The sequence below is a fragment of the Lepisosteus platostomus genome, chromosome 3 (genome assembly GCF_059453375.1).
Source record: "Lepisosteus platostomus isolate fLepPlt1 chromosome 3, fLepPlt1.hap1, whole genome shotgun sequence".
Classification (NCBI taxonomy): Eukaryota; Metazoa; Chordata; class Actinopteri; order Semionotiformes; family Lepisosteidae; genus Lepisosteus; species Lepisosteus platostomus.
Genome location: NC_142613.1, coordinates 33974609 through 33984558, shown reverse-complemented (window position 1 = coordinate 33984558; position 9950 = coordinate 33974609). Strand labels below are relative to the sequence as shown.

General features: G+C 41.2%; 1 protein-coding gene across 1 annotated transcript; it reads right to left on the bottom strand.

Moving 5' to 3' along the window:
- Positions 1-3591: 3591 nt before the first annotated feature.
- Positions 3592-9354, bottom strand: LOC148674780 (zinc finger and BTB domain-containing protein 2-like). The gene is made up of 3 exons (XM_088625390.1): positions 8513-9354; positions 5527-5707; positions 3592-5290 (listed from the first exon to the last, which is right to left on the bottom strand). The coding sequence occupies exons 2-3, from the start codon at positions 5697-5699 to the stop codon at positions 3967-3969; spliced, it is 1497 nt and encodes a 498-aa protein (XP_088481516.1). The 5' UTR covers positions 5700-5707; positions 8513-9354; the 3' UTR covers positions 3592-3966.
- Between the last annotated feature and the right edge of the window lie 596 nt (positions 9355-9950).

Sequence of the window (9950 nt, the reverse complement as noted above, 5' to 3'; positions counted from 1 at the left end):
AAGTGTATAGTTATCTCCAAACTGAGATAAAGAGCGTTTTGAATTAACCTATGTTCAATATATGAGGCTATGTACATTTCTTACAACAGCAGTGTTTTTGTAAATGTGGTCTGCAATATTCATACAGCTATGAGATACCAACCACAATGTACCAAGGACACCAAGCATGGCTCCGTACATTATGAGAAGAGAAGCACAATAATGCACATAATACAATGTATGAAGTCTGAAAGGGCCAGAATCAAGTCTTTGATTCACGACTTTTCCTTACTCATCTTTATACTAGATCGCAACCAGGCACAATTTTATTGCTACAGATAAACAGAAATTATATGCAGTGCACACGATATTTCTCTCTACAGATTTGAAGGCAGTGATGGAAAGAGAAAAGGAAAAACGTGCCTTTTTTACACAAAATGTTTTATTAGATTTGTATGTGAAAATTCAGTTTAGGCTCATCATGTCACAAATCTTTCAGGAGGAGAGCGCATGAATTCCTGAGAACACAGGTCGTACGAATTGCGTCAATTTGCTTTGGATTTATGTGGTCAAGAGTTTTCTTTCATCTGGCGACACCTGTGTATTAAACCACCACCACAATCACTGGAAGCATAAACCATGATGTTATGTGTTGTTGCAAACATTACAGATATTGCAAGACATCAATCATTAATTTGCAGACTGCTGAAAGAAAAACACAAATAATTATACAACGTCCTTTACAGTACACACTAGTTGTGTAACATCAAACAAGACTTCTAATTTTAGCCAATGAAAGGCACTTTGTTTAAAAAAATTAACTGCTTCTTGTGGACATGAAAAAAGGAGCAGGCCAATCTGTAACATCTGACATCAAAGCACAACATAAGGTTTGTCAATTATTTTCGCCATGTAAGCCAGAGACCTACAGAAATTCCTATTTCTAAAAAGTTAAGCATCTTCCAATACACTTTCATCAGCTAATAAATCTTTGTTTTTGTCAGTGCGTTGTTCCATTTTCGACCTCTGAATGCCAGTTTTTTGTTGTTCATGGCATGACTTCAAAACTCAGTCCCGAGCGCTGTATTCCTACAGATTTTAAGCGATTCATCAGCAGCAGCTGGGAAAAGCTGTTAAACTGCTCCAATTACGCCAATAATCAGTTTAATGAAATCGTGGAGAGTTGTGCTGGATTGAAAATCTTTAGAACTAGAAATGCCAACTCCTGGTTTAGCTTATTACCATGATGCCTCAAGTTAATACTAAATAACTGAAAATGGATTCTGTATTGCCATTACACTGCATTCCACTAGAGGGAACAAAATCGTCAGTTACTGTAAGAATGTCTTGCATTGCCTTTGCCGGTTCCCCTGTTTTGATTCATACCATATTAGTGTTATGGTAGGTAATTAGGTAATTCTGCTATTACTTCTGCTCTGAATATGATTTTGAAACCTAACCAGAACAGCAAAATATATCTGTATCAAATTCAAAGAAAATGAGCATTCAGGGCTTTTCCTCCTTTACCAAACAAAGTTACCTACAGATTTATTGATCTAATTTCACTGTACTTTTTTCTTGCAAACAGCAATTTCATGGAATCTTCAAAGTAAAAAATATATTGTCCTGGTTGCAACAGGTGGGAGAGCAATACATTTACATTAGCAGAAACAGCAGAACCATGCACAACACGTCAAAAAGGGAAACAAAATGAATACCAGCAGAAAACGTAATACAAATATTTGTTCATCATGACAACGGCCTCAAGACCTTTTCTTATTAAAAAAAAATAAAAAATAATAAAAACATGAATATGTACAAATACACTAAGAACAGTTTCTCCTACTTTAAGCAATATACATTTTTGCAATATAAAACTTTATGTAAATATAGCATTGTATATAAAATTAGAAAGGTTTACTACACAAAAATAAGGGCTTTAAAAAGAGGTTTAAACTTATGGTCAACAAATTGGCAAGAAGTTCATCATTGTTACAGCATAACAGGTTTTGTGCACATTTGCTGCTGAAAGAAAAGCACCAGTCACTACGGACACAAGAAGAGGATTTTCTGTTCAGTACTTTTTGAGAAAGAATACACCTCGTGACAATTCTACAGCTATACCAAAACAAAGCACAATCAATAATATATGGACCAGTTCTACTTTAAAAACACTTACAGCAGACCCTGTTGCCATGGAACAGACCAGGATGTGGAAAGCAAGGCACTATGGGAGCTTCACACTTCCTCATGGTATTCAGGCTGGTGGTCTACAAATCCTATTTTATTTACAGTGAGGGTAAGAAGTAACTGAATTGACTAACATTATTCGCTTGGCATATACTCAGCTTGTAAAACGCAAAGAGACAGAAAAAAAATCTGAAATGCACAACCGACTTACTGGCTCCTTACAGGCAGGAAGCTGTGAAAGTTAGACTTTTGAGCTCTCACCACCCCGTACCCTCCCTAGCCTCAAGCTGCAGACACATTTCCAGTGCCCAGTGGTAGTGTGCTCTAGAGCGAGCAAGGAGATTGCAAGGCAGATAACACGTTCTTTCAAGTCCTACAGATCTCCTAGCAAACTGAAATTGCTCTGTGTGATGGGGGTGGGGAGGGGGCTAAGGCAAACAAGATGCTAAAAACAAAGCATAAAAATCCAACCGGACGAGGTAAATCAAGACCAGATCCAAACCAGTTACACGCTCTCTTGTGTTTTATATCAGTGATTCTACAACCGTATTAAAAGGGTTTCTTAAAGGTACAGTATCTGTAATGGACCGCATGAGACTCCACAGCATGAATCACAACACAAGTTTCCATTTCACACATGTAACATTGCACTAAACAAATTCATCTTAAAAAAAAAATCTTCTAGAGTTACTTTTTTTGACCATATTCTGAAGCCCTACATGACATACCCCCTCAGCTGCTGTCAGCGAAGGGTGAATGCACTCCACTCTTCCAGCTCAAGGTTCTCAAACCACAACCTATTCTTAAGTCTTGCTTGGCTTCTGTATGCTTTTTTTTTCCTTCTGATTAACATGGTGTGAAGGACGTTGTATTAAAACCGTAAAGAGAATATAGTTCTTTAATGAAAAAAATGTATAACATATGTCTAACCCCTACATAGCAACAGGGACAAAGTCTGCTTCTGAAAGTAAAATATTTAAGCATCCATAAAACCTACTTTGTTTCTGGCACATAGTTAGCTATGAGTGTTACAAAAGCATGATCTTCCGGTGCTGACATGGAGAAAAGATGAAGTACTGAGACAGGTACTTGCTCTTTAATGGTTGCATATTATCGATTTGTGAACCATATTAACAAGATCTGCAAGAATAATGGTTGGACTGCAGGAGGTTTCACCTGGAAGTGGTGAGGAAGACTAGTTTTTCAGTAAGAATTCGATCGGATGATGCCGGTATTTTAAACCTGGTATGTTACATGTACAGGACAAAGCTAGTCATTAAAATATGTCAATGAAAGAGAGGTCCATAGAAGCTAATGGGTGGCTGCATTAAACTTTGCAATCACTACACTTCAGGTGTCCCTTCCTGCGCATGTGTACAACAGAAACAAAATTTGAAAAGCAGTTGAGGAATAACTGTGTAATTGTGCTCGTTTGGATAAACATTTTATTTGTGCCTGTCATACTCATAGCCTGTTGCACCATGTTCCATTGATTAAATATGATGATAAAAAGGCTGAGATGCACATTAATATAGCTCATTTTTCACAATGCACTTGTGTAATGAGGATGCGCTATGTTGAATCCCACTGCGGGAGATGTACTATAATTTTGCAATGTCTAAAACAACCAGTCATAAGGATCTGGATCTTCCAAGTTCAATTTACTGGTTGGACAAAACTTTAAACTCCCTGGCTTATCCCCCATTTTTTATAGCTTAACTACTGACCATAATTAATTTAAAAACATCACCATTAGGAAGAAAAAAAAGGTATTGTTCATATAAAAACAAACGTCCGTTATTCAACTAAAATTTCCTCAGCTTTGATTGACGTAACTAAATGTCCGGGATTGGAGGAGTCTGAGCCCTCGTCTTTCGGAAGCTCTTCACTCTGCAGCGCTTGGTTTTCCAACCCAGAGAACATCTGGGCGTTCTGAGCAAAGCACAAATGCTTCATGACCTCGTTGGGGCTGGCAAATGTCATTTCGCACACGTTACATTTGTACGGTCTGCTGGAAGAGAGGAAGAGGGCCTCTATTTGGCTGCTGTCTTCGCTGGAGCACAGTTCCATGCTCTGCCTGTCCACCATGGTGTACGACTCGGCGCTCTGGTTGAGACACACATGCCGGGCCGCCTGATTGGCCCTGCAGAAGCTCTTGCCGCAGGCGCTGCACTTGTACGGCTTCCCGGTGTGAATGTACATGTGCTCTCGCCAGTGGCTCTTCTGGATGAACTTGCGGCCGCACGTAGAGCACTCGTACTTCCGCCTCTTCACCTCGCGCTCCAGGTCCATGCTCTCCAGGTTGTCGATGTCGGCAATGTCCGACGGCGGAGGGGTCTCGGCCTGAGACTGCGGCCCCTCCATCCTGGGGGAATCCGTGGCCAGCGGCAGCTCGCCATCGCTGATGATGTCACTTCCTCGCGGGGTGTCCTCCACCTCCTTGGCCGGCTCCGGCAGAGCGTTGCTCAGCATCGGGGAGACGCTGGCCTCTGCTAGGGCAGCCGGATTGGGCAGCAGCCCCTGACTGTGGAGGAGCAGGTGCTCCCGCAGGTTGCTCCTCTGGTTGAAACGGCTCCCGCACATGTGGCAGGAGTACTGCTTGCGGAAGGAGGAGTTCCTCTTCATAATGCTGGGCTTGACGTGCAGGATGGTGTTGGCAGCTGGGTGTTCGCTGACGCTTGGTGCTTCCAAGCTCTGCTCCTCCATGGTGGAGGGGTTCCCTCTGGTAGAGACCTCGGGCTCAGACAGGGACGGGGCTTGTTTGGATTCAGGGCCTGCCGCGCTATTAATACGTTTATTATCCGAGAGCTGCTCTGGATCAAATGGAGAGGACAGCTGCCTCCGCGCTGAGAGCCTGCTGGGAAGGCCAGTCTGTTGATCTGAAATCTGAATGCCGTACAAGGAAGTAGCCAGGGGAATGACTTGCTCCGGAGGTGGAAAAGCTGCCTGGCCTGCCAGACTGGCCTCTTGTAACAGTGGATAAGCATGCAGAAACTTCACGCCCTGCTCGAGTCGGACTGGGTCAATGAGCTGGGGGGCCAGCTTTCCTGTGTACATCAGATTCAGGAGGTAGCTGAAGATATCGGGCTGAATGTCTGCTGGCTTCAGTCGTACACAGTCACTGAAAACACAGGAAAACAGATCAGCTCAACAGCCACGAGTTGCGCTCCATCAAAACAGAGGAGGGCCGATTAACCCTTCTGTCTTTTAAAGTAATGCATTAAAAAGTTGTTATAGCTGCTTGACCATATTAAAGCGACATTCAACCTCACTGACCTCTTTTCAAATAGAGGAGTAAGTCGTTACTTCATCAGACGTTTAAAAAAAAAACAACACTTTAAAAAAAATGTATATTACCTGTCCTGGTGAATGAAAAGCATTCTGAAGTAGTTGGAAAAGGCTGCAAGAACAGCTTTGTGGGCTTTAAAGAAAACATCACCAATAGCCACAGTGCAATCACACAGGAAACCAAACTCCCTCTGAGCGTTCAGCTGCTGCAGAAGGATAAGACCATGGTTGGCCAGCTCCATTCTTCAACCTACGCAAAAAGCCAAGAAGAAAACAGTTTCCTGCTTGTTAAGACACTTAAATACAAAACAGTTTAAAACTGAACTAACTAAAACCATCAAAGACAACAGGAAGGCCAAAATTAACTGTTTACTGCCTTTTTGATTAGACAAGCATCTGGCACATACACTGCCTAACAAACATCTTCATCCCCGCCTATGAAATTACAAATGAAATGAAATGACAAATGATGGATACACCTTTTTTTTTCCACGTGAAACTTTTGAGCCCAAACACAACCGCTGAGACGAAACTATTTTATGGGCAAAAGAAGTTAAAGGTCAGTAACAGCTGCAGAGAAAAATTAAAAACTCAACTAGGCCTATTTTAAGCACATATGTCTTCACCCCTCGACTCAATAATTGGTGGGAAATTCTTTGCGAATCCTCAAGAGAGCAGAACACAGGGCAGCTCAGCCGCCCAGAAGGTGGAATCGAACTGCTCTGCCATCAGACAGATGAAGGTTTGGTTTGAAGCCTACACCCAGCCTACCCAGTGGCAACAATTACTGTACATTCGTAAGCACGCTGTTTTAATCTTCTGCCGCCCCAAATGATAATGGAATATTAGCATGGTGTTTACCACGGGAAATGGGAAAGTACCCCGAGTCATAGCGGTAGTCTTTCAAAAAAGCAGTAGTTCAATAAATCAAAATCAGTTGAGCAATTTTCACAACACAACTATTGAACGCATTAAACATTAAACATTTTTTGTGCTTTCACATCTTCATATTCCAAGTAACATATACAAAAAAGGTCTGAAACCATAAGAAACCACTTAATTCGCATTCAATTCAAAAATATATGCTAGGAATGACTTGGAAAGGCTGTAAACTGAAAGAGAGCATTCAACTAACTTCTCTCTTATTGCTGCAGCAAGCATATTCAATTCTTTATACCGTTTGGTACACTTTTGTGATATGTCTAAAACAAAGCAGAACAGTGCCTACCAGGACTTTGTACTTTTGCATGCTCTAGCTTCATGTTACTTCAACAGCTTGTCTGTTTTGTATAAAATATTGTTTTAAAAAACCTAGTTGGGGAAAAAAAATGTTGAGCAAACATCTGGCCCGAGATTCGGAAGCACTTCTTTGTGCAAAAATGGATTGTTGTCTGGACCAGACTGCCCAGCCACACAGAAGCTGAAACCATTGATTCTTTCAACCTAATGAGCTCCTTGGATGGGCCAAAGAGTGAAATGCTCGGTCTGAGCCAGTCATGTTAACAAGTTGTTTCTGTATGTTGTATGAGTCACAAACGAATGCTTGCTGAAGTGCACGTCAATGAACCTCTTTGGCCCAGTTCTTATCTGTATGATGACACCTGCAAAATTGGCCAAATGCGGTCCTTTGTGTGTAACCCTTTTTAAGTACTTTAAAAAAATTAAGAAGCTGACCTTGCCTGCAGTACAACAATCTACTTAGGGCTGAGGAATAAGATATTTCTAAATGATTTTTTTTCTCATTTGCTTTATCCTCTTTTTTCTGACTAGATTTCTCAAATGCAAGGGATATGAGGTAACCACGCTTAACACTGCCTGCATGGAGAAAGAAATGTAGCCTCAATTACAAAAAAACAAACATCGGTCATCCTCTTTCAGAAGAGGTTTAACGGTCCTGTTCTAAACCGGCATTTACAGTTTGGAATCACACTGTAGTAGTTTTTTTGTCTCCAGGACTCTTCATAACATAACGCGAAAACGACCTTTGAGAAAGCACTAAAATGTGTAGTGAGTTACTAAATTTCTCTTTAAGACCACAGAAATATTTTTTATTTGATTTTATTCAAAGTATATTTTATCAGTATACGTGGTCAAAACCTAGTCTGTTTACAGGACGGAAGGTATCGGCTTTTAGTGTCACCACAAGACCTCAAGTGATTCACTTCACGTCAATCTTTTTTTAAACCAGTTTTTTTTTTTCCAATTAAACCAGCAAGCGAAGCGCGCAGAAGGGCTGCCTGCAGCAGGCATCGGAGGGCATTCCAGTATAATAACATCATTAGTTTTGTGAGGAAACGTTTTAATATTGTTATTCACATGCATTTCTGTGATGCGAGCGCTTCAGCTTCGCGATTGTCCTCACACACGAGGTGCGCGAACAGTATCTTCTCTTTAAGGGCACACTTATTGGGGATTGGCTGCTCCTATGATAAGTTACCCACTCACAAGTCCTAGTCTCTCCTGAGTGGCTGGATCAGTAAAATACTATAAATGATTCACAAAAAATTAATAACACTGCTGGCAGTAGCAGCAATCAAGCTACAAGCAACCCGAGTGCGTGAACATGCTGGGGAGCTATGTGTGTAGGTTAAGCACCGCCCATAACGCGGACACGTGGACCGGACAGATCTCCCGCAGAGTCAAACCACTTCCGCAGTGCGCTTTCCTCACAAACAAAAAATAAACCCCCAAAACTAAACACGAACGCCTTCGCTTATCGAGAAGCTTTCGCCGCCCCCCTGCCCTCCCCCCCCCCGACACAGACCGGGCACCGCATGGTTCGATGACTATTATTTTAATGTTTTAACTCGTAAAATGAGCCGACCGAGCTACGCAGGGTCAGATCTCTCCCACATCTGCTCTTGCAGAGGTCTGACTGCAATGTGAAGCGAGACGCGAACGAAGCCTCACGAAATGGACACAAGGAAAAAAAAGGGGAAGGGGTGGTCACCGAGAAATCTTTTTTTAACTTGAAAAGTAACTGAAGCACCGAAATCGTCTTAAAAATCGATCGGTATAAACCCTCGCACGACAGAGAATTGGAAAATGCCGTTACCTTCCTTTGTGCTCCCTTTGTAGCTGCGGAGTTTGTCGTGTTGTTGTTGTTTGTTACCGGGGACTTGTCCGTTGGGCTTGCAGCTGCTCTGTTCCTCTAAAACGCAGCATTGGCGGCGATGGTCGGTGTTTTCCGGTCGGGTTACGTTACAATCACATGACTGTCTCCAAAGCACTTAAAAAAGAGCAGTTTGTAAAGCCCACTGCCCGGGACATCTTGCTAATTGTTCTGTGCTTGCGAAAGCGGTATTGAAAAAGTGCCACCACGATAAAGAATTGACAACTTGCGCGTTGCCCCTTGTCTGTGCAAACACAGAATGATGCATTTTTAACATAAATAACCAAATGGCAAAGACAAATTTATATAGTCTTCGTATTTTTTTTTTAAAAAAGCTTGTTTTTATGGTCAACAATACCCTGGAAAGATCTACTGTCCCTGTTTAGTAATAGAAATCGAGATACTTAAAAAAAAACTTTGCATCATAAATATATACGTGCATATATATGATAACACTATACAAACACATAAAAATGAAATTCATTTATGTTACCATAATTTACTTTTCACCAGTGTGTCGCGTGAGCTGCTACAGCTTTTCATTGACAAGCGCTTAAATATCTAAGAGGTTTAATCGGAGACTCATTCCATCCTTTCATGTTTTGTTCTGAAGGAGGCGTTATTAGATGCGGTGCGGTAATGTATTCTTTTATGAGCTTGAACACAGTACTGAAACTGTCATAGCTCCACGATACGATCACTGTGTACAGACAGCTGGTGTACTCGGATGAATATGAAATTATGCATTTTACCAGGAAATATTTAGGAAAAATGAGGCAACATCGGACCGAGAACAGGTTTCGGTAACTACGTTTTAAAGAATACACAATTCAGTTATAGGAACGTGCAAACTGTTGCACTATCCATGTTATTTTCGGTGCTAGGTAAGTAGCATAATCTACTATAAAGTGTAGTTAATAAAGCACGTTTCATGATTTTGGATACCATTACGTGACTTTTTCTTAAGTTGAATAATTTATCCTTTGCACAGAAAGTGTATTCTAAGGTATAAAAAATCACTAGATAATAGTTGATCATTGTGGATGATGTATTAACAGAATTGCAGTAAAATACAAAACTACTGGAAAATAAACATGAAAACGACCTATTTTGTGCTTGCAACTCTCATGTTACAGGTTATTGTCTTTAGATTGTAAAGCATTCCTGAGGATAAGATCATGGATTAAAGCTGTTTAATAATAGTAAACATAAGTGAGTGTTAGGGAGGTTGAGTCAACTTTGTAATACAGCTAAGAATGGAAGAAACCTTGACCAGCAACATTTTTTCCCCTTTGCAATCAGTAGTCCAAACACAATGGTGGTCCTGGTATAATACATTGCCATTTCTCACTCCAGCCGGTTCACTGCCTGGAACCCCAGT

Bases quoted from the DNA above. Each gene is read 5' to 3' on its own strand.
- LOC148674780 (XM_088625390.1), bottom strand. From the start codon at position 5,699: ATGGAGCTGGCCAACCATGGTCTTATCCTTCTGCAGCAGCTGAACGCT. The intron at 5,291-5,526 runs GTAATATACATT...CTGTGTTTTCAG, and splicing joins CTTTTCATTCACCAGGACAG to TGACTGTGTACGACTGAAGC.